This window comes from Podarcis pityusensis (assembly GCF_964106645.2).
Source record: "Podarcis pityusensis genome assembly, chromosome: 4".
Classification (NCBI taxonomy): domain Eukaryota; kingdom Metazoa; phylum Chordata; class Lepidosauria; order Squamata; family Lacertidae; genus Podarcis; species Podarcis pityusensis.
The window spans coordinates 59832159-59856240 of record NC_138027.1 but is presented as its reverse complement, the minus strand read 5'-3'; the positions used below and the strand labels follow the sequence as shown (position 1 = coordinate 59856240).

Sequence of the window (24082 nt, the reverse complement as noted above, 5' to 3'; positions counted from 1 at the left end):
AATGGTGGGCACCGAGAACAGGGGGGCATTCCCACTTGGAAACTCACAAAGGGCATTTCATTTATTACACGTTTATACCTCCCGTTAGATCATTGTTCGCTGTGCCAATATTATCCTCACAACCAGCGCTCTTTTTTCCTAGAAAAAGAAGTGCAGGAACTCCCACCTTTTTGGGACAGACAAAGTTGTTGAGCCCAGGGTCACCCGGAGAGTTTCAAGGGTTAGCAGGAATTGGGCAAAGGCTCCTTAGTCCGAAGCACTGTGGAATATTGGCTTTCTTTGGCCAACTGTTGGAAATCGAAGACTCACAGATTCATAGAGTTGGAAGGGAACCCGAGGGTCCTATAGTCCTACCCCCAGGCTAAATATACCGGTATCTATCTTTAGCTATGGAAGAAGCTGCACCTATTGAATGTTAGCCTTTTAAAAACATGGAATAGTTCCTCAATTTGCTTTCTTTTTGATGTATATTTTTTCCATATAAATAAAAATCTAAAAAATAAATAAATGCCTAATTCATATAATAGTTATCCCCCATAAATAGGAGAGAGGAAAGAAGACTGCATGAATTGGGTTTCTGTAAGGCTATGATTCAAAAGAGTGGCGAAAGCTGTACTGGGATGCAATCTCAAAAATGATAGAATGGTCTCGATACGAATCCAAGGCAGACCTTTTAACATCACAGTAATCCAAGTTTATGCATCAACTACCGGTGCTGAAGAAACTGAAATTGACCAGTTCTATGAAGACTTACAACACCTTATAGAAATGACACCAAAGAAGGATGTTCTTCTCATTATAGGGGATTGGAATGCTAAAGTAGGGAATCAAGAGATAAAAGGAACAACTGGCAAGTTTGGCCTTGGAGTTCAAAACGAAGAGTTCTGCCAAGAGAACAAGTTGGTCATCACAAACACTCTTTTCCAACAACACAAGAGACGACACTACACATGGACATCACCAGACGGGCAGCATCGAAATCAGATTGATTATATTCTCTGCAGCCAAAGATGGAGAAGCTCAATACAGTCAGCAAAAACAAGACCTGGAGCTGACTGTAGCTCAGATCATCAGCAACAACAAAGGCTATGAGTTTGTGTGCAGCAAGTCCATCACACCTGTAAGACTTGGTGTCTGTACTCAGTACCTAGCATCACATGTAGGTCTCTCTGTGGTGGAGAGGAGGGAGGGGCCCATGAGAAGACCTTTGGCAGCCTAGTAAATGCCTCGACTGGGCTGTAGATTTTGCTGTGTGTTTAAGGACAAAACCCATGGGTTTCGCAACTCTCCTAACTAATGACACTTATCCATAGTATTTGCATAAGATTACATACCGTGAATTCCTGAGCAGATCTCACAACTGCTAGAGATAGCACTGTCTCGTGATAGTTTTACCTTTGCTCTTTCACTGAATGCATTCACTATTTCACCTAAGTTTAACAAGGTGACTATAACTATATCTTAGCATTCGGTAAATATGCTGTTTAATGTTCGGTCCCTGTTCAATGTTGGGAATGCAAGCAAGATCAGCAAGCATCTGGTGCAATGTATTCGGTAAGTGTTTAAATGCCACACAACAACAGAGCTGGTGGAACATCCTGGGCTGTCTACTCCAGTTTTTAGCAACTACAAGACTGCTGATATAGGCAAATCATAATCTGTCTCTGTTGCTTAGCAGCATTCATTCATAAACCAAGAAACTAAAGCAAAGAAATTATATAGGAAAATTGATATGTCAGAGCAATTACCATCACTGTTTTTTGTTTGCAGATGTTGTCTGACAATTTCATATATTTGAAATAAATTTGCATGCTTATTTCAAACCCAATAGAATTGTATTCTATTATTTATCAATCGCTCTGACTCTCTCTGGAATAGCTGTGATCATGTGAAGGCCTCTTTTCGGTAGGATGGGAGTGAGTACCCTTAGAAATATCTTTTGCACATCCTGCTGAGTGGGGCTCTGGACTTCTGTTTCAAAGTCCTGCCCTGATGGCACCATAACTTTATAAAGAATAAACTGGAATCATTCATTATTTTGTTAAATGTCTTTTGTTAAATACTGACAGAATACTTGTTTGCAGCAGCAAAAATGTTAACTAGGAAGGCTCCTGATATGACCACAGTATCTGAATGGCCTTGTTCAAATCCCTAGCTATTGCAGATATGGAAAAACCAATGGATACTGTGTGACTACTGGGGGTGTGGATGTGGGTGTATGAAAGGAATGTTGTGAGCATACTGATCTTTTTTTATTATTGGAATGTGCGTTGTAGAACACCGGGAAATTATTATTATTATTTTGGTAATTTTAATGGAAGTATATAAATGAAGGGAACAATAATTTTCAAATGACTTACAGTCCCATTATTAATATATAAACACAACACCATTTGTTCTGATACGGTGAGTGGGGGTGTAGGGATAGTGATGGGAATAATAATAATAATAATAATAATAATAATATATTATTTATTATTTATTCCCCGCCCATCTGGCTGAGTTTCCCCAGCCACTCATGGCAAAGGTAGTGACAGTGCCACATAGTGCAAACAGAGGCAGAATCTCCCCCTACCCCATGCACACATCAGCAATGGTTTCCCTAAGTGTAATTCTTCACACATTTCTATAGTAGCAATATGCATATATATAATACTGAAGAACAACAAATTCTTTTATTTTTCTTGATTATTTACTCAACTGTTCACTTGTATCCTGGTATCATGCATTTGTAGAGCATTGTGCCTTTGAGCCAATAACCTGGGACCACAACCTGACAGTGGTTATTTCAGAATACAAAATTATGAATTATGAGGTAGTTGAACTTCTTTTGTCATTTCCCTTGGAGATACAGGCATGGGCCACAACCTACTAAAACTCCCACCCAGTTGAAAGGCCGGGACCTTCTGACACTGCAAAATTATTCAGCTGAAGACATCAAATATTTGTTGTGGGTGGCAGCAGATCTGAAGGAAAGAATCAAATGTAAAGGAGAGGTATGTAACATTTGCAGTATGAATTCTCTTACCCTCATGTCTTTTTAGTTGTACACATGACCTTAGCCACAATCCATAGCTATCATGTATCTGCCGTCTTGTTTCTTTTACGTGTTTTCCCTGAATTCAGCTTCAATCCAGATTTTAAAAAAGAACCACCTACCTGTGTTTTAAAACACAAATGTGGGTGCTGCCTAGTTTGGGATTTGAATCCTTGCTGGTGGGAAGGAGAGGACAAGAAAAGTCAGGGGTCAGCAAACTTTTTCAGCATGGGGCCGGTCCACTGTCCCTCAGACTTTGTGGGGGGCCGGACTATGGTGTGTGTGTGTTTTTTGGGGGGGTGAACGTAGTCCTATGCCCCACAAATAACCCAGAGATGCATTTTAAATAAAAGCACACATTCTACTCATGTAAAAACACACTGATTCCCGGACTGTCTGCGGGCCGGATATAGAAGGCAATTGGGCAGGATCAGGCCCCCGGGCCTTAGTTTGCCTACCCATGGGAAAAGTAGACCATGTGATCTTCAAAGTGAAATGAAGATTCCTACCCTCCACCTGCAAGGTTTAGAAGGGTTGTGTTTGAGAAATTGCTTGGGCTTTCAATGTTAAAAATAAAGAAAAAGAAAGCTTACCATATTCTAGAAATATAAATCTAACCAGAACTGAAATGTATGATGACGAAAAAAATCTTTGGCATATTCTCCTACCTCACAATTATCTGAGGCAGGGGAATCACATTTATATCCTCTCTCTCTCTCTCTCTCTCTCTCACACACACACACACCAGCATTCCCAGTTGGGGGAGGGGCAATTGAGTCTGTGTCATGTGTGTGTGTGTGTGTGTGTGTGTGTGTGTGAGAGAGAGAGAGAGAGAGAGAGAGAGAGAGAGAGAGAATGCACACATGCAGTTTACATGCCAGGTCAGCTCTCAGCATATTGGCGGGGACAGGGTGTGTAAAGCTTCAGTGGAATTCTACATGCAGAGCAGCACTAGAGGGAGTAAAGAAACTAGTAACTAGGTCACCTCCAAGGCACAGAAGCCCTGAATGTGACAAATTGTCAGGATAATTGCCTTAGACTGAAACAAGTATTAAGATTTCATTTTTCTATTATTTTTTTTAATCATATTTATTAAAATTTCCAATAATAACAGAATAAAGAAGATAGAAAAGATAAAGAAAAAAAGAAAGAAAAGAAACCAATTTTAAACCCTTATTTTCATAACCTTCTTTCTGGGACTCCCTCCTTCCCCTCCCGACTGTATTCCCCTTTCCCTACGTTGGTTCCACAAGTTCTCATTCCCAATTTAACCTAATATGTTATACCTAATAGCCAATTTAAATTACAATCTTAACATCACTCCTCACCTTTAACAAAATAGAACAAAGATTTTTTTCCCCAAAATCTACCCCGTTTCCTTCCACGAATTCCCCCTTTTCTTTTTTTTTCCAAAACTTGTTGAATCAAAATACCAAAGTTATATATAAAAAAAAATTTAAAAGATAGAAAATAGAAGAAGGTTCCAGAAGTTGATTACATAGCCTTTGGATTCTAGAATTCCCCCTCCCTTCCCCGGTTTAGATTCCCTATGTCCATCAGTCTGTATGTTGTCGGCCTGGAGGTCTCAAGTCCACAGCCAAACTTTCTCAATTCATCTTGCCGGTTTTCTTTAAATTTACTTGTTTTGATAATGTTTAATTTCAAAAGTCCAGTCTAATCGAGGCCTTTAATTTCCCTTGATCATTGTTACTCCTCCCATTGTTCTTGCCGTGGCGTAGTTGGTCCTTTACTCTTTTGTTTCTTACTTTCTCAGGTTTCTGTCTTGTTCAGCTGCAAAACCATTCTTATTCTGAAATTCTAGTATCTCTACAGAGGTTTGTTATTCAGGAGCTTACTTAAATAGAAAGATTCTATTGTGTTGTCACCTCTGTAGACAAAACAAATATTTCAGTTTTGCTACTTTCCCAGGAGCTAAGACCAGTAGTACACATCCCAGAGTAGTTTTCCATATACGCCGCTTGTAATGTCCCAAAGCCCCTCTAGAGGGATTGCAATAACTTTGTGTCCTCTCATCCAAAAGTCAAATTGTTGTTTCTTTTTCCACCCGACATTTTGTATCCATATTTATATCCAATTGTATCAAAATTAACCAGCAAAATACTTGTAGCAAAGTCCTCTTTATATTCTCAAGATTTGACAGCTACTTTGACAGCTGTCAAACTCTCCATCTCTCTCCGCCAGGTTCTCTGAATCGCCCCGGTTCCCTGGGGGGGGGTTGCCTTTTCCCTCTCACCCTCGACTCTCCTCCAGCACAATTCTTGTGATGATTCCATCGTGGAATTTGGTATTTTTAGTCAGCAATAAACTTCTGAATTGATCTTGGTTTCTCGGTCCTTGTTTTAGCATGTTTACAATCAGGGAGGGGACTGACTTCCTTTTTAGATCCCCCCCGCTCGTGCCGAATCCGAAAAAAAAAAATTCTTTTTTTTTTTTCCTCCTTTTGTACCCGGTTACCCAATTACTCACGGGTTTTTGTTAAATGTCCGAATTTCAAATGGAAGAAGCCAGCGCTCTCCGACGAATGGCATGCGGCTGCACTCGGCAGGGGAAGCGATAGACTCAAAGTACCACGCCACTCCCAGGCACCCGATCCGTAGCCTTTAAAAAGGCTCCTTCACGAGTCGGGAGGGCGCTGACGGTACCAGCCGAGTCCCCATGTCCACGGGCCCCGTGCCCGTGGTTTTTAAGGGTCCCCGCGTCGCCGGCGCGGTAGGACCCAGCCCCTGCCGAGCCGACTCCCTCCGGAGCTCGGAGGGAGTCCGCCATTCGGCGATGGCGCCAACCCGGAAGTCAAGATTTCATTTTTCTAATGGAGCCCTTAAAGTAAGATACAAAAGTGAAATATTAAATACTTTCAAAATTCAAACCTGCATTCTTAGGTTTTATCAGATTTTGAATAGTTACACTTTTTTTTATTTCAACTTGGCAAGAACTTCTAGGATTTGGCCAGCTCCTCCAACTGTGTTGTAATTAAGCCACTCTAAGCCACATTAGGGACGCAGGTGGCGCTGTGGGTTAAACCACAGAGCCTAGGACTTGCCGATCAGAAGGTCAGCGGTTTGAATCCCTGCGACGGGGTGAGCTCCCGTTGCTTGATCCCAGCTCCTGCCCACCTAGCAGTTCGAAAGCACGTCAAAGTGCAAGTAGATAAATAGGTACCGCTCCGGTGGGAAGGTAAACGGCATTTCCGTGCACTGCTCTGGTTCGCCAGAAGCGGCTTAGTCATGCTGGCCACATGACCCAGAAGCTGTACGCCGGCCAATAAAGCGAGATGAGCACCGCAACCCCAGAGTCGGTCACGACTGGACCTAATTGTCAGGGGTCCCTTTACCTTTACCTTTAAGCCACATTAACCATTAGGCAGAAGCCGTTCCCAGGACCTAAAGTGTAACTCTATTCAGAAGCCCTACTGAATTAAACTGGACTTACTCTCAGGCAAATAGGGTTAGGACTGTAGACAAAGCAAACAACTGAGATGGAGCCTAATTCTGTCCTGTATATACTAAAACGACCTCACACCCTGCAAGTCGTAGTGTTCGAAATTACTTTCAAGTGTAAAGCAGAAAGTTCAAAAATATTTATTGTTCTTACCAGTGTGTCACAAGTTCTTTTCCTTCCTGTTTTTCAGTATTTGCCTTTGCTGCAAGGAAAATCATTAGCTATGATTTTTGAGAAAAGAAGTACAAGGACTAGATTATCTACAGAGACAGGTGAAAACAAGCCAAGAATTTGACAGTAAATACAGCCTTCTGTATTAACTGTATATTATTTACCTGCATATGATGAAACAACATTATTCAAAGTAAGAAGACAAAACAAAAGAAAAATGAAATTGAAGTTTGAAATTCCTTAAAAGTTGTTACTTAGCCATTAGTAGTTCAGCCATCTAGTTGACCATTAAAATCAAGTCAAAATGGAATTTATAACAGAACGTAATGGGCACAACACAACCAGCATTATGCCAACAAGACTTAACATTGCATAATTGCCAGGAACTGTTTGGGTATGCACAGTGCTTTTTTTTTCTTTCTAAAAAAATGTTTAGGGGGTACTCTCATTTTGACTCAAGAAAATCACCATTTTATAGTTCAAAACGGGAAATATCAATATAGTAAATGGACAAAATTACAAAGATTCACAAAATGTTTAGGGGTATGCGTACCCCTGTGTACCCCCAGAAAAAAAGCACTGGGTATACAGAATGTTATCTCTTTGGGGGCTTTAATAAACATTTCATTCTGCAAGACATTCAGCTTAGGACAGACATGTCCAAAGTCCAGGGGGCCACTTGCAGCCCCCGGGCTGCTTTCAAACAGCCCGCCAGGCAATTTTGAAAAAACAATCTCTTGCGGCCCCCGAACACCTGGCCACCAAAGGCATTTCCTTTTTGCGGGCTCGTCACGAGCTCTCCCCTCTGTGCAGGGGGCATGGCAAGCCCCCGTGCCATTAGGGAGTCCCCGGCTGAATCATTCCTTGGGTCGACCCAAAACAGGTCCAGGAGCAGCGGCGAGAGGGGAAAAAGTGCGTCCTATAGAGCGAAAAATACGGTACTTAATTGAGAAGGGGATTGTAACTAAAACACTGGGGCCTAATTTGAATAGCAGAGAGCCTGGTATCTGGTGGACAGTCCAAAGCACTAGTCAGGAGAACTATGAGATTCAGGTGAGGAACAGATGCCTTGTCAATCCCGGCAGGTATATAACAGGAAGACCTGGCCTGCCCACGCAGGCCGCCAGTCTCCTAAAGAGGAGAAACCTAGTATGGAAGACCTGTGTACAGTGGTACCTCGGGTTACAGATGCTTCAGGTTACAGACTCCACTAACCCAGAAATAGTACCTAGGGTTAAGAACAGAAATCACGTGGCGGCTGCATGGCAGCAGTGGGAGGCCCCATTAGCTAAAGTGGTACCTCAGTTAAGAACAGTTTCAGGTTAACAACAGACCTCCAGAACGAATTAAGTTCTTAACCCGAGATACCACTGTATAGTACGCAGATCTGAAAGAGCCACAAAGGGTAAACCACCCAAAAGGTATGCTGAAGAGTTTGCTAAAACAGTCAAAGCAGATACAGCTGTTGTTAGTAACTCAGAGAAGGTTTGGGAACCTTCAAGCTTCCAAGAGGTCCAAAGTTTAACCTCAGAGGATGCTGAGCCATGGTTAAATGCCATGAAGGCTGAACTTCTGTCTCCTCAACACCTAAGTGTAAATGTAAGTTAAACCCAACAATTTCTGTGGGGAGCAATATTCACTTCATCAAATCTGGCCCTCTTTGAAAAAAGGTTGGACACCCCTGGCTTAGGACAATGGTTGTGGTGCCATCTGCTGGTAAGGATTCAAACTTTCCTAGTATACGACCCCAAGACAGGTTTAAAAGCTGGCAAGATTATACTTTTGTACCTTTCTTATGACTAAAAATAATGCTTCATCCCAGAAAATATTATGAGCATGTTTCCAGAAGATACATTGACAGTTGTGTGGTGGTGTAAGATTTTTACAATATAATTTTGGGTTTTTTGGGTTTTCAAAATATATCTGCTTTTTGTGTTTTTAACTGTTTTTGATGTTTTGATTGTACACTGCCTTGAGATGCTTGTGTAGACGACGATCAGTAAAAAATAATAACAAGTTTGGTTATTACAAACAGCATCAATAGAGAAAAGATTGTGCATATCTCTGTGAGATCTTCAACACATGTAACTTGTACATTGTTCTGGCATGTACAGAGGTTATAGAAAGAGGCAGTCCTTGACCACAAGTTTACAGTCTCTATAAGATCCGACACAAAAGGAAAAACAGAGGAAGCAGAGGGAGGAAAACAAACTTGGGTACTAATTCTTAGTTACATAATTGCTTTTGTTACGACCACCTTGATTGGAAACAGTGGAGGAAGCAAATCGTAGCTAGTCTTTTAGCCAGGCTAGTGGAGCAGGCCCTGCTAAAAGCTGATAGTTCAGAGCTAAGATTATCTAAATGCATCCATGATAAGAACATGGCATTCAGGTCTTTGACAACATGATAACATTTTAAAAGACTCACAAAAATTATATAAACTTCTCTTTTAAAAATAAAAACTTGAAATATTCTTTGGTACTAATGAAATTCTGAATGCTATTTTCTCCTGTATTTGGTTCACACATAGATTTGCCATTGGGCTAGGGGAGGGCTCTTGCAGCTTTATGACCATGGGAAAAGACATAAAGTCAAATTATCCCCATGTCTGCAGTTCTTTTTTTTTTCTTTTTTTTTAAAAAAATGATATTTATTAAGGTTTCCAATAAAAAGAACACATCAATAAGAAATTAAAAATAAAAAAAAATAAAAACACAGAGTTCAAAAATACACAATACATAATAAAAAAAAAAACAACAACAAAAAACAAAGGACAAAAAAGAAAACATTTAAAAACAATACCACCTTTTCCTCACCATTTTTTAAATTTACTTATTTTCTGGACCTCCTCGTACCTCCCTCTTTTGTATTCCAGTTCAATTTGTTTGTCCAGCAGTTTCTTTCCCTCTTTTTTAATCCCAATCCTTAATCCTAATATAATATAACATTAAATTTTTACCTCTTAAAAACCAAATTTCTATTTCTTTTAACTTTTTTAATCCTAATCCTTAATCTTGATCTATATATAACTTTAAAGCCTGCATAGCTAGAAGCCACTTATTTTCAGTCCAACATCACTCTAACATTCTTTGATTTTGCAATGTTTCTGCAGATAGTCTTTGAATTTCTTCCAATCTTCCTCCACCGACTCTTCTCCCTGGTCACGGATTCATGTCTGCAGTTCTAAGGGAGAAGACATGTAGTATGACTTGCCATAATACTTGGAAATTACAAAGGAAAAAGTCTTAATCATTGTATTTATTTTAGGATTTGCTGTCCTTGGTGGCCATCCCTGTTTCCTCACAACACAAGATATTCACCTGGGCATTAATGAAAGTATCACTGACACAGCACGGTTTGTACGACACCTTGTGTGACTGTTATTTCCTTTCTATATTTAGATGGTGAAAGCTAGGGTTGTTTTGTTGAGCTTTGTTGGGGGGGACGGGACCCAAAGGTTGTTTAGCCAAAAAAAAAAACAAAAAACATGATTGGCTTGATCCAGAACAAAGTGTCACCTTTCACCTTGAAAGTCAGTGTGGTGTAGTGGTTAAGAGCGGTAGTCTCGTAATCTGGGGAACCGGGTTCGCGTCTCCACTCCTCCACATACAGCTGCTGGGTGACCTAGGGCTAGTCACACTTCTCTGAAGTCTCTCAGCCCCACTCACCTCACAGAGTGTTTGATGTGGGGGAGGAAGGGAAAGGAGAATGTTAGCCGCTTTGAGACTCCTTAGGGTAGTGATAAAGCGGGATATCAAATCCAAACTACTCTTCTTCTTCTTCTTCTTCTTCTTCTTCTTCTTCTTCTTCTTCAGAAATTCCCCCTGGATGTCAATTCTGCCTTTAAAATCCTGGTAATGTCCAGGATTGCAGCCTTACAAAAGCACTAAAATTGCTTGAATTCAGCAACTTTCAAAACTTAGGCTGCATGAAGATTTTACTATGCATCCTATGTATTTACACCCTGCTCTTCAGCCAGAGAGGTTCCCAGAGTGGCTTTTAGATCAATAAAAGCAACACAACCTTTGCCCTCAGGTTTAGGTTAAAAAGATAAAGACACAAAAGGAAGAGGGAGGAGAAAACAGGTGAACTCAGGCACCAAATTATTGATGTTGTATTCTTATAAAGGCCTTTTCAGATGGAAACAGAATCCTTGCAATTCAAAAACAGGCCTTGGTGGTCCAACCTTCCTAGAAAGAGGTATAAGAAGTTGAAGTTGCAGGATGGGGTCTTGGCCTTGCCAGGCTAGCTGGAATTCACCATTTTCTTGTCATTTGTACTGTGGCATGCAGGCTTATTGGGGCCTCTCACCCTCAGAGCAGACAATCCTGGTAAACACAGTTTGGGTTGTGAGTCTATGGCGAAAGTACTCACTGTGTTTTGTTTGTACACAGAATCTTCTCAGAAGGTTCCTCAGAATGAAATCAGGAGAAAAACTAGTTCTGTAGTTTATAGCATAAACTGTCCATGCCCAAGTATTGCTTGGCTGGAAACAAGAAAATCACAAACTTTATTTACGTTAAACAGTTCATTGATATTTCTGTCTTCTAATTCTGTCTCTCTCTCTCTTTTCACTGCCTTATTTTTTAAAAAAATATTTTCAGTGGTTAGCAGTCTACATCTGTATTTAACCATGTTGTGCAAGCACTTAAAATTATTCAGGTGGATTAACCATTATTAAAGTACTAATTGTCTATGAAAAATTGAGTGGGCTTTACATTTATTTTGCTTTCTAAAGGGTGTTGTCAACCATGACAGACGCAATCCTGGCACGAGTGTATAAACACGTCGATCTGGAGGTGCTGGCACAACAGGCCACAATCCCAGTGATAAATGGACTGTCTGATTCCGACCATCCCCTCCAGATTTTAGCTGATTACCTTACACTCCAGGTAATACTCTCCTGTTCCCTGCTTAACTGCAAAGCTTTTAGCCACCTCAGCTACTCTAAAAGTTCAGACCTAAATCCTAAATAGTTGAGATGTGGAAGACTGCAAAAATATAAAGGTCTGGCACTGTGAGTGTGAGTTGTGAGCTGTTCAATTCTTTCTTCATTGGATGGACTTGGGCAGGCTGCTGTTTCCAGGCTCAATCACCCCCAACTGTAGTATGAGGTTATTAATACTGAGTCATCTTACACGACTGTGGTGAGGAATATTTATCCTGCTTTTAAATGCACTGCATAAATGCTAAGTATATTAAATTATTTTCCTTAGGACCTTGTTAGTGTCTGTCCACTCATCCAGCTGTTTAGAAATCAGGCATCCTGGTCCCTATCCAATGTCCCTCTACCTCTAATATTGTCTGTGTGTCAAGCAAGGATTAAGCAAATGCCAAGGGTTTTGGTGGTAAAACCAGTTCAAGTAGCAACTTGCATCTTCAAGCCATCTGTCATTTGGCCCACAGTTTCTGCACTTCATGAAATTCCTGCATCAGTGTTCCTGGTGCAACTCCAGGGGAGCAACACAGTTGTCCATGATATGGTTCAGATCCAGTTCGGGGGGGCTAGCTATTAAATCTTTTATGACAGTGGTCTTTGAAAATTCTCCCTGAAGTGATACATAGGGGTGGGGGAAAGCTCTGACCCCCTAGAGGTTATTGGACCACAACTCCCATGACCCCAGACAAATGGCCATGCTGGCTGGGGCTGATGGGAGTTGGAGTCTGACAACATCTGGAAGGCCACACATTCCCCCAGTCGTGGTTTACATGGGCCTGAACTTCTAAATTGCAGTCATTCTGTAAAGCACCTAACTAAATGTGCTCAGATTTCTAGGGCATCTTTCCTTCACACTGATGTTCGCATAAATAGTGACATTTTAACCTCACCAATTCAACCTTTTTGACTGTGAACAACTCTGCATCTTAGGTGGCAATTTGTGTTTGATATTGGTACCTCCCTCACTTTGGTGTTTTGTGTACAATTGTGTAAAGTGTAAACGACACATAAGCAGCCTTCCATTAAACCTGATGTGGGCAACATGGTGTCCTCCTCATGTTATTGGACTGCAGTTCCATCAACCCTGAGCAGGGCCATGCTGGCTGAGGTTGGTGGGATTTTGATGTAGTACGTTGGCTACTTTTGTTCCAAATAATTCATTCATGTACATGTACCTGGGTATCCAGGACACAGGTGTTTAAGGATACAACCTGTCTTTGCTGTGGGAAACACCAGCATACTTATGGCAAAAAGATTAGCTGTACAAAGTGTGGCATCTCTTCTTTTGGCTAGATGAATCACACAAGTTAAGCTCTGAGTGGGTGTTCTTTGATTGCACATGGAGGAATCTGAAAAGTATTCATGCAGGAGGCTTAAAATGCTGTGGGAACCGTGCTGGGTGCAAAAATGGCGCTTTCCATAAATTCACATTTGGTGATGACTTGTTTCTATTAAAAGTATCATTCAAGGTGGGAAGAATTACCCAGTTATAGAAGAGCAGGGTCTCTGGATACTCCATGAAGGTGGCGTCCAGCCAGGCTTTGTGAGCTGCTGTAGAAAGATGCAACACCTCAAATCAGGTCCTAACATAAAGAGAAATGTTGGCTGCATTAGAATGCAGGGTGAATAAATCATTTCCAGCTGTTCATTTTGTCTGATAACCTTTGGAAGGCATTTCATCACCAAGAATTGACAGCTTTTCAGTAATTGTAAGTGACTCATGGTTCTTATGTAATAGTTCGCTGCCTGCTAGCTGTACTAGCTTTTAGCATCCTGCCAGTTCCCTTCTAGGCTACCTGTTTAGAGAGAACAGTGTTATTATCCACATTTCTCTCTCTCTGTCTTGGCTTCTGTGGTTCAGGACATCGAGCATGACAGATGGTTCTAATACTTGACTCTTGTCATCTGATGAACTATGCCGGCTATCTCTACAGAGATTAGAGATATTAATAAAGAATAAATATCTGATTGTTTGGATAGCAAGTTATTATTGGCTTTGGTTAGGGCTATTCTACCCCACGTTTCATCATCATAAGTAACAATGACATTTAAATCTGTGCCAAGAAAAGTCATATTATGCAAATTAAAACAAATATTCATGAATTGATTTATTTTGTATAGTCTTTTCTGCTTCTAATAGTCATAAGCAGGACAAGGAATTATTAGCAACATGGAAGACCAACCCTTAATTGTTGGAAGTCTGCTCAGGCTTCATTGGTTTTTTTGAGGTATCACTTTCAAAGTATTATTTTCACATTATCTACATGTTTATAAGAAGAACGCAAGATGCATGCTTTCTAAAATAATGAATGAATGAAAGTTACCCACATTGTGGCAAATTCTCCATCTAATATAAATGCAGTGCTAGAGTTCTGTGATCACAGGCATGTGAAATACACAGATAGCTATATATTTCCCTGTCATTCATACTTATGTGCTAGAGAAGCATATGCTCTTGTATGGAACAAGTATAACAAATGGCTCCAGCTCATAGAAAATAAGGCAGGATATTGTCCATTAGTGTATAGGCACTTAAGCAATTTGCTTAACCTTGGCTGGGATAATAATAGTGTATTGATTGACAGAATAATGTTAATATCCTGTAATGTTTATGACAAAGAAAGAATATGGGCAATGGCAATTTGTTCAAAGGCAACATCCTTGTTGCCAGATCCCGGACTACACGGTATGATAAAAGTTGCACTTCAAAACTGACAAGCACTGTAAATAACTGTGGCTTTGTTTTGTTTTGTTTTTGGTAGGAACACTATGGATCTTTGAATGGATTGACCCTAAGTTGGATAGGTGATGGAAATAATGTCCTAAACTCCATTATGCTTAGTGCTGCTAGATTTGGGATGAATCTGCATGTTGCTACTCCAAAGGTAAGAAAATCTTAGTTGGGGAGAGAGGGAGTCAAATGTTCTAAGGCAAAGAACATGGACTGAACCTCCCATCATCCCTGACCATTACCCATGCTGATTGGGCTGATGGGAATTGGAGCCCAACAACATCTGTGATTTAGTGATTGCTGTTCTAAAGCTGAAATACTGTTTTTCCATAGTTTTCACATTTTGTTTAAAGCAGCATGGTTTCAGGGTAGCATGTGGCTCTGAACAGGGCCAATAAAGTTGGTTGTCAGCTTTGAAAAAGAAAAGCATTTGTGATTTTATTAGAGGGTTTAGCCTCACAACTTTGCTTTGGAAGCTAATTTTAAAAAATCTAAATACATGTCCATTGATAATGAGTGCACTTTATCCGGAGTTTAATGGTATAAAACTGTTAACAAAACTAGCCCATTATCACTCTGAAGGAAAATGCTTAGCTACAAGGAAATGGCCTCATGATTCAGAGTTCAGGAATGGGAGGGTTAAAGATTAGACTGAAGACAGAAGCCGAAGTTGCCATTTCACTCGAAGAACAATGAGCTAGTCCCCATGAATTAGATTCGGAAGATCCAGCCCCAGAAGAGGCAGAGTTTAATCTCACAAACAGTCCCTGAACTTTTTTTAAAAAAATCTGTGCTCAGTGTAATAGGTTACTTTACTAAGACCAGGACAAAATTGAGTAATCCGGACTGCTAGCTGGGCACAGTAGATTAAGTAATTTGGGTGGTTAGGAGATCTGACACATCTTTTGATTCTTGCTCTTCTTGAAGAGCATCTGTGCTGGCTGACATTTACCAAGAGCTTCCCCACATTAGTACTCTCCAGAAGTTGGAATCCATCAACCCCAGCAGCATGGCCAATGGTCAGAGATAGTCCATCAACAAATGAAGGATGCTGTCAGGGACCAGGCAGAGGAGGAATGGTGGAGACTGCCTCCCCATCCTGACCCTTCCAGGGAGGAGGAAGCCGAAGATAGTATGGATTTACAACAGTGGTTTGAGGGAGGTCACAGCTCAGAGGCAGATGAGGAGAAAAGTTGGGAAATAATGGGAGAGGAGGAGGCAGGACTGAAACGGCAGCTGACTGACACGTTATCTTTAGAAAGCATTCCAGAGCCCCCATCTCCAAGAACCCGGTGAGCCTTAAAAGTAGGAGAGCAAAGAGCTCAAAGACAGAGGGCATGTAGCAGCATCCATAGAAGTGACAAATGAGGAAGTGGGAGAGACGGGGTGGAGATTCACTCGGGACAATGCCGTTATCCAAGAGGCTGGGTTCTATAGCCTCTCTCTGTAATATTGAAATAAAAAAGGATGGTAAGAAACTTTTCTTTGTCCTTATGCTTTATGTTTGTGTGGTGGAGTGACAGCAAGGTTGGGAGCAGGTAGTGACACTGGTGGGACCTCTGCTGCAATTCAGTTCTCCTGACAGTGCACCCTCCCATCCATCTCGCCCCTATTCCATCCAGGCGAACAGCAGTGATGCTGGTGTCAGGAGGGCAGCTCCACCCTACCATATGTGGTGTTGCTGCTTTATAGGGAATTGGCATCGACCCAATACCCACACACACATTTGCTGGTATCATATCTCATTTTGGCTCCAATGTGGTTCTATTTATGCAATTACCATCTAGAAGCTTTTTAAAGTCCAGGAGCCAGTTTTCCATAGCTTGGAAATCTAATCCAGAAACTCTCCAACCAACTCTAGGCATGCTGCCAGTTCAGGTATTGTGAATGATATAGTTAAGAGTACCCAGGCTACTGTCTATTTCTAGAAAAACTGGGAATGTGTTTAATGTTCTCTGTTTGTAGCAAGAATGGAATACATTGTAACACTGTAATCTATTTTGACAGGGTTTTGAGCCAGATCCCATGGTCATCAAAATAGCGGAACAGGAGTCCGTAAAGGTACGAGGATGTGACTGTAAAATGTTTTTTTCTACTGTGCTCCACATGAACTTAGTGCATTTCCTCTGATTTATTCATGTTAGCACCGCACCAAGTTGTTTCTCACCAGTGTCCCTACTGAAGCTGCCAAAGGAGCCAACGTTTTGATCACAGACACATGGATAAGCATGGGGCAAGAGGCAGAAAAAGAAGAGAGACTGAGGGCTTTCCAAGGTTATCAGATCACAATGAAGGTAAAATGCAAAGATTTCCCACCAAATTTCTAAGGTTTTGTAGATTCCAGAAGAAAACTTTAAAAACATTTTAGGCCTCATATATGTTTGCATTACCTAACACTGGAGATTTGTGGTACATGTTTGTTGAAATATTTAGAGTACGTATTTTCGATTATTATAACAGTGACTACAGCTATTCTGAAGCAACTGTTAACCTTAATAGAGTGCCACAAGAATATCAGGCTGAACGCTGCATAAGGAACTTCCCTACCTTCCTGAAATAGTGACCTGAGAGATGAAGTAAACATAACCAGTATATTTGTGTGTGTGTATTTATATATAAATATTAGAACCAAAAACAGGAGGCCCTGATCCTAGTTAAGACCACAACATGCGGGGAAGGGGGCCTTGACTCTTCTGCTCTCTACTATGACTGTGAAAAAAATAAATCACACAACCCTGTGTGGCAAATAGCAACATTCTACAAAAAGCACCTTCCCATTAGCCCATAGTTTTTATTCTACTGTTGGTACTTACTGTAGGGGGGGTTCAACTTTTTCAGGATTGCAGCATGAAATACAAGGGTGAAGTCTCCCCTCCCCAAATCACACACCTTCTCTGTGCTTGGTTTTAATCTTGTTTTTGGTTCAAGTAATACTAATGTGTGGTTAGGCCCTGGGAAATGTAGAAGTCACATCTCTGTATCTGGATGCTATAGTGCAGGGGTAGGCAACCTAAGGCCCGTGGGCCGGATGCAGCCCAATCGCCTTCTCAATCCTGCCCGTGGATAGTCCGGGAATCAGCGTGTTTTTACATGAGTAGAATGTGTCCTTTTATTTAAAATGCACCTCTGGGTTATTTGTGGGGCCTGCCTGGTGTTTTTACATGAGTAGAATGTGTCCTTTTATTTAAAATGCACCTCTGGGTTATTTGTGGGGCATAGGAATTCGTTCATTCCCCCCCCCCCAATATAGTCCAGCCCACCACATGGTCTGAGGGATGGTGGACCAGCCCACGGCTGAAAAAGGTTGCTGACCCCAGCTATAGTGCCTGCATGGATGAATGCACATAAATTGCTCACTGGAGATAACAGTGGATGAGCAACAGTTAGGGAACAGAATGGATATATTTCTTCAGGATCAATGCACTCACATACTTAAGCAGTACTCCATAAGCAATTGGTACTCCATATTTATTGTGAGCTATCTATTGCGCACACCATTAGTTCAGTGCTACATTGATTACAATGTGCACAGATCAGCTTCTAAGAAGCAGGGGCATTGTTAGGGAGGGGCCTGTGTGTGTGTTTTATTTTATACATATAAATTAGGATGTGCAATTCGTTTTATGTGGCTGTGGTCTCGTTGCTTTAACTACCCATCATTGCTCCAGAAGGATGTTTCCTTCTTGAGCCCACTGAATTTCTCTTCTTCCGATATCCTCTAAATTAAGAACGGTTTGATTCTGCTGTTCAGGGAAATATACTTTTCAGGAATAAGACCCTATCAGGGGAATTTCTCCATCTCTTTTATCAGAGAGCAATAAATAAATGGATGAATAATGGATGGAATCGTCCAGAGGGAGGCATGGGCTTATACTATGATCGGGGCAAAAGTAATATGGTGAAGAAAATCCAGCATTTTGAATAGAGGTGGGAGCCAATTAATAATAATAATAATATGAAGTCATTATTACTTCTCTCTTACCTCATCCCATTCTACTTTTGATGTGTGTAGTCCCTCCCAGTTTATTGGGGTTTTAGTACAGGTTTGGGGGTTTTTGTATTGAGGTGAGATTTGTTATCTTAGGTGATTTGCAGTGATACTGTTTCTCTCTAAAATCCCTTTGTTACTTAAGTATATTTAGTAAGAGGTAAAAGCTTTAAAGTAATTTTCTGACTGTGTTATGCTAATGTTTCTTTTAAAAAAAAGACCAGGCAGCATGGGAGGGTCACATTTATATATATAAAAATATGAAATACAAAAAGGTATGTGGCTGAAATATTTCTTATATAGCAACTTTAAAATAGAAAATGTAATCTAATAAAATATTTAAAATGGTTACATGAAAAGCCATTCTCTTTATTAATATCTGTACATTAAACTGCCATATTTCAACCCTATTTCCCAGAATGGTAGTGTTCAAAATTGCTCATAGTGCTATGAAGTTTTGTTCAGGTATTAGATTAATATATAATGAGTTATTGATATAAAGGAATACATTTGGACTTTTAAGGCATGCTTTAGATTGTGGTTTTTTTAAAGGCACGATTTAATAGGCAATTATTACCCTTACAAAAACATTATAGCAGCATGCATAGCAGCAGTGCAGAATGTACCAGTGATCCACTGTAATTTTTTTTTCTGAAGCCAAAGATGAACCTCTTGATTACACTGTGATGTATTTTGAGCGACTCCAACTGACAAACCTACCATTGATTGAATGAGTTATAGGTCCCAGCTGCTGGCTCTTAAGGGAAGTGCTGATCAACCAGTTGCTCAGCTGAGAGGTGGCAGAGAGAGGAATAGGCAGCAGAAAGGAAGTGAGGTGAATGGAATGCTAGATGCACATTCAGGGCACCAGAATCAGGACCACTCTGGCAGCTCTGCTGAAGAGAGCCACATTCTTATGGCACACACATTTTGTGTTTAAATCAAAGGCTGATTTACCATTTCGTAGGTCATCCATGAGTTTTACGCAACAGCACTGGACTCTTGGAAACAGAATATACTCTTGACGTAGGTTGCCTTTTTAAGCAACATATTTTGTTTTCAATGCCTGCCACAATTTATCTGAAAATGCACAATGTGGATGGCAGAGAGTAATACAAAATGGATTATGTAACTCGAAGTAGATTGGAAAAAAATAGTTATAATTGTGGCAAGATGTATGAAGTGGGTTTCAATTGCTGGTAAAGGACCTCAATAAAGTCAAGTTTATATTATTGAAAATTTTAAGGGTAGCTTTGCATGCTTTTCACATGTGATTTTCCTAATTGCTCTGCATGTACACAGGTACATGTGTAGGGTACAGGGAGCATGCCAGGTAGTAAAACCCATGGACTTTTACCCAAGCAAATGCATGTATGTTATGATGTCCATGTCCCCAATACATTAAGCAGGTTTGCATGTTATGTTAAACCGTAGCTAAAAATAAATTATGACTTAACATGAATTAGCAGTGTGGCAGTGCACACAGCAAATGCAGTGCTTGCTTTGCTACTCTCCTGTTGCTGCTCCTGCTTTTGTTGCTGCTGCAGCACCACCTTTAGTAAGTGTGGTACAGAAGTCCTGGTTCTGCACGTATCCCTAAGTACCTTAATTCTTAATGAAATGGAAGGTGTAACACATTGCATATGAAAATGCTTGTTGTATAAAGGATTAAGAGAAGAATGACGTGCTCTGTCAATTACTAAGTTACTAGTAAATGAAACATTTGTTCAGGCTGCAAAGTGATGATCCAGTATTTAGGGTAGTATTCAAATATATTAAGATCAGCTCTAAATGCTCACAGAAAATTTAATAACTTATGTAGAAGCATGGCATATGCCACAAAACATGCTTCAGTATATTGCCTTAATATTGGCTAAGTAATGGATGGCTAGACCATGTGGGACTATCCTAGTCATGTAATTCCTGTGAAAAATTAGTGCTACTTAGTGCATAAATGGGTTGTGATCATAGAGCTGTGCCCTAGACTCATTTAGGTCACACCTCCTCTTCTCTGATGAAGGAGGAAGTGAAGTCTTCTTTTCCTTTTCCCTCTCTCTCCACACTGACCAAGGAAGACGTGCCTAAGCAAACTCCAAGCTTAGAGCATGTATTTGAAACTATCTTTCTATACAGTGGTACCTCGGGTTAAGTTCTTAATTCGTTCCGGAGGTCCGTACTTAACCTGAAATTGTTCTTAACCTGAAGCACCCCTTTAATGGGGCCTCCCGCTGCTGCCACGCCGCTGGAGCACGATTTCTGTTCTCATCCTGAAGCAAAGTTCTTAACCTGAAGCACTATTTCTGGGTTAGCGGAGTCTGTAACCTTAAGCGTGTGTAACCTGAAGCGTATGTAACCTGAGGTACCACTGTATTTTCGACCCAAGAGTCTTCTGCCTATATTTTCCTTGCTGCTGCTTGGATAAATGCATGAATCTGAACTTTGGGACACTTTATAAGTATTTTAACTTTACTCAGCAGTGTGTGGTCTGTTCATTGAAAAATGGGTAGAAAGTGAGAAGCACTGTTTGCAAGCAGACTAAACAGGATATAAAGGTCTAATAACCTATATTCCTAATGCTATGCAGCTGCTTGACTGTTGTGGATTTAAAATCTGCTACTGAGGGCTCTCTCCTGCTGGAGAGTGAGTTTAGCACCACATTTTGAATCTGTACATCCAGCTGATTCTTTTATTATTTACTCCAGACACATGGGTCACAGGGATTCATATTTTCCTCACACAATTCCTTCCAATGCCTGATGGATTGGGGGGGGCATGCGTGGGAAGTAATGATGTGATGCTCTGTGATCTGATACATTTATAAGATGGTATAAAGCTGAACCACGTTTTGTTTGGTTATTTTTTAATAGTGTGTTGCCACAGTAATATATGTATTGGGCTTAGGAAAAAAGAATTACATAAACATATCTGGCTGTTTTCCTAGCCCACCACTAATGATGTACGTCAGTGTGCATAAATTGCATAAGAAGATTTATGTATACTCAGTGCTTCGAGTATTTTTAACGTTTTGTGTAATTTTTTGGCATTTAAAGAAAATGAAACGTGAGTACACAGAGAAAGCAAAGGGGATAAATACTCCTTGGCACCTAATCAGACTGCAAAGAGGAAAGCACACAGCTTAAAAAGAGGCGGCTCATGGCTTACACAGCAGTGAGCAAGAGAGCAATTACCATAAACCGTAGAGAGAGGACAAAGAAATCAGAAGTAGAATACTCACGCAATTCTTTCAGCTTGTTAGACCCTAGCATGACCCACACAATGCTGCCAAAATCAGGGCTTTTGAGAAAGAGTAATTTTAAGGGATACATGCATCATTTCAACTTTTCAACTTTGTGTGTGGTCATCTGTTAGCATGTTTTGGCGTTCAGTTCCAAATCTCTCTCTCTCTCTCTTTCTCTCCATCTCCATCCATCTTTAGACTGCAAAAGTGGCTGCTGCTGATTGGACATTTTTACACTGCTTACCCAGAAAGCCAGAAGAAGTTGATGATGAAGTGTTTTATTCTCCACAGTCGCTGGTTTTCCAAGAGGCTGAAAACAGGAAGTGGATAGTTATGGTATATGGGCACTCTGATCCGATAGGCGTCAAAGATCTCATGGCATAAAGAAGGCATTCTGTGTGCTGCAGGGGAAATTACCCCAATCTGTTATCCACCTGACATTTACAACTGCCCTGATGTCCGCTTGCCTATATATATGAAATTCTAGGTCTGTGCTGATTTAGCTGACTCAGTAGTACTGACTAAAAGGCTTTTCAGGATGGTATATAAGATCTCCCTAGTCCTGCCAGTTACCAGCCCAGTTACTCCACTCGTATCTGAGCCACTTAAAGGCTTGCTAGTCTTTCACTGACTGGGCTGCATTGGGCAACAGTAGTCTCATCAACATGCTGGTATAATAATGGCAGACAGTAACACTGCACTGCAGTTCTTGCACTCCGTCCTATGGCGTTAAGTGCTTGCTAGCACAGCAGTTCAAATGACTCGGCCATCCTAAAAGGCAAGCGTAATTCTCACTCATGTGTTTAATTTGCCAATTCTAGTAGCGGGTGGGTCAGGCAACTGGCAAGGTCTAGAGACTGTTAAAAGAACACCACCAAAAGCCATTTTATTTTGATCTACACCCATGGTGTAAACCAGCAGTGGGGAACCTTCCAGAGACTGCTTGCCAAATGGTGGGTGAGGCCAGAGGCAAATGTGGGAAGAGTAATGGGGGCAACTCTTAGATTTGGCACATAGGCTACATTCCAGCTACACAGAAGTCAGAGGTTTCTAGACACACCAACCCACATGTACAGATGCATGTATGTTTTCATTCTTCATCAAGGCATGCAAGAGGTATTGCCACATTTCATTCCAGCCAGTCCAAAACACTCAGGGAGGGTGCAGGGCAGAGTCACTGAGGGGTGTGGTTTGGAGAGGGATATCACAGTATAGAGTTGTAGAGTTGTAAGGGAGCTCATCGCCCTACAATGCGGGAATCGCAGCTAAAGAATCCTTGACAGATTCAACCTCTGTTTAAAAAACTCCAAACAAAGAGAAGTCTACCACCTTACGAGGGAGTCTGTTCCACTGTTGAACAGCTCTTACTGCCAGAAAGTTCTTCCTGATGTTTAGTAGGAATATCCTTTCTTGCAATTTGAATCCATCGGTTTGAGTCCTACCCTCTGGAGCAGCAGAAAACAAGTTTGCCCCATCATCCATGTGACAGCCCAGATATTTGAAGATAGCTATCATATCACTTCTTAGCCTTCTGCTGGCTAAACATATTCAACTCCCTCAGCTGTTGAGCCTAGCGAGCGTCCCAAAGGCCCATAGAATATGCATTCAGGGTCCTGGCCTGAGGTTCACCACCCCTAGTATAAATTAATAAACAGCAAGATCAATGTGACATTTTTTATTAAAACTTTGCATTTTCCTGCACTGTTGTAAATTAACATTATGTATGCAGCACCATTTCCCAGTGTGGCTGGTTATTTCATATATTTATTAATTCTCTCTTCTAGGCTGTCATGGTGTCCCTGCTGACAGATTACTCACCACAGCTGCTGAAGCCTACATTTTGATCCTTGGATTTCTGCCAAGAGAAAAGATTCCTTACCAGCATGCACCATTCTGGTCCATGAAGTCTCTCTTTCTCTCTAAAAAACAAGATCAAAGCAATGATAATTAATTAACAGAAATGGAAGTTTCAATCATACTTTCATTCTGCATCTGTTCTATCTCTTAAACACTGCAGCTGCATTTCATTATCCAGCAGCTTCTTTCTTCCCCATCCTACATATTGATTAGCCCCCTAAAATGGTTACAGTTTAACAAATGGATGAGTCAGAAAGGCAGGCAATAGTAGAATTGATCTCATAAATGTGTCCTGGAGCTGTGTACTGTGAAAACTGCTGCAGTTTTCTTGAAAGCTGTCATATTTGCCTGCTGATCGTGTGTGTGTGTGTGTTTCTGAATGACACAATTGAAATATACCTTTTAGATTCTGATATTAAGGCTGCAGACCAAAGCTCACTTAGTAGCTCACACTTAAGTTCAGGGGGATTTACTTCTCAGGAATGAACTGCAAATATATGATAACTAATAGTAGTGATGGTGGTATATTAGTTTTTGTGTGATTTTGGATGTAGTTGGTCTATTTAGTATGTTCATAGACATATATTTATCTTATACAGTTTTCTATAGTTTTGCTTTCCTAAAATGTAATCAGAAAGAATGTTCTTTGCTGATATCCTGCA

At 40.8% G+C, this 24082-nt stretch overlaps 1 protein-coding gene and 1 long non-coding RNA gene across 4 annotated transcripts in view; one reads left to right on the top strand and one right to left on the bottom strand.

Annotated features, from left to right (window-relative positions):
- Positions 1–120: 120 nt before the first annotated feature.
- Positions 121–23456, top strand: OTC (ornithine transcarbamylase). Of its 2 annotated transcripts, XM_081004382.1 has the most exons (10): positions 121–1554; positions 2849–2996; positions 6687–6768; positions 9935–10022; positions 11406–11559; positions 14369–14491; positions 16345–16398; positions 16482–16631; positions 21762–21899; positions 23348–23456. In XM_081004382.1, the coding sequence occupies exons 1-10, from the start codon at positions 1478–1480 to the stop codon at positions 23405–23407; spliced, it is 1074 nt and encodes a 357-aa protein (XP_080860508.1). In that variant the 5' UTR covers positions 121–1477; the 3' UTR covers positions 23408–23456. The 2 variants fall into 2 exon arrangements, with proteins under 2 accessions (XP_080860508.1, XP_080860509.1); XM_081004383.1 differs by lacking the exons at positions 121–1554; positions 2849–2996 and adding an exon at positions 3372–3527.
- LOC308476647 overlaps positions 2841–24082 on the bottom strand; it is a 35380-nt gene continuing 14138 nt past the window's right edge. For both annotated transcript variants that reach the window (XR_013986024.1, XR_013986025.1), the window contains exons 5-10: positions 23382–23482; positions 21808–21873; positions 13090–13189; positions 11042–11153; positions 6650–6698; positions 2841–2966 (exon numbers count right to left, since the gene is read on the bottom strand). This is a non-coding gene — a long non-coding RNA (uncharacterized lncRNA). The remainder of the gene's footprint in view (positions 2967–6649; positions 6699–11041; positions 11154–13089; positions 13190–21807; positions 21874–23381; positions 23483–24082) is intronic.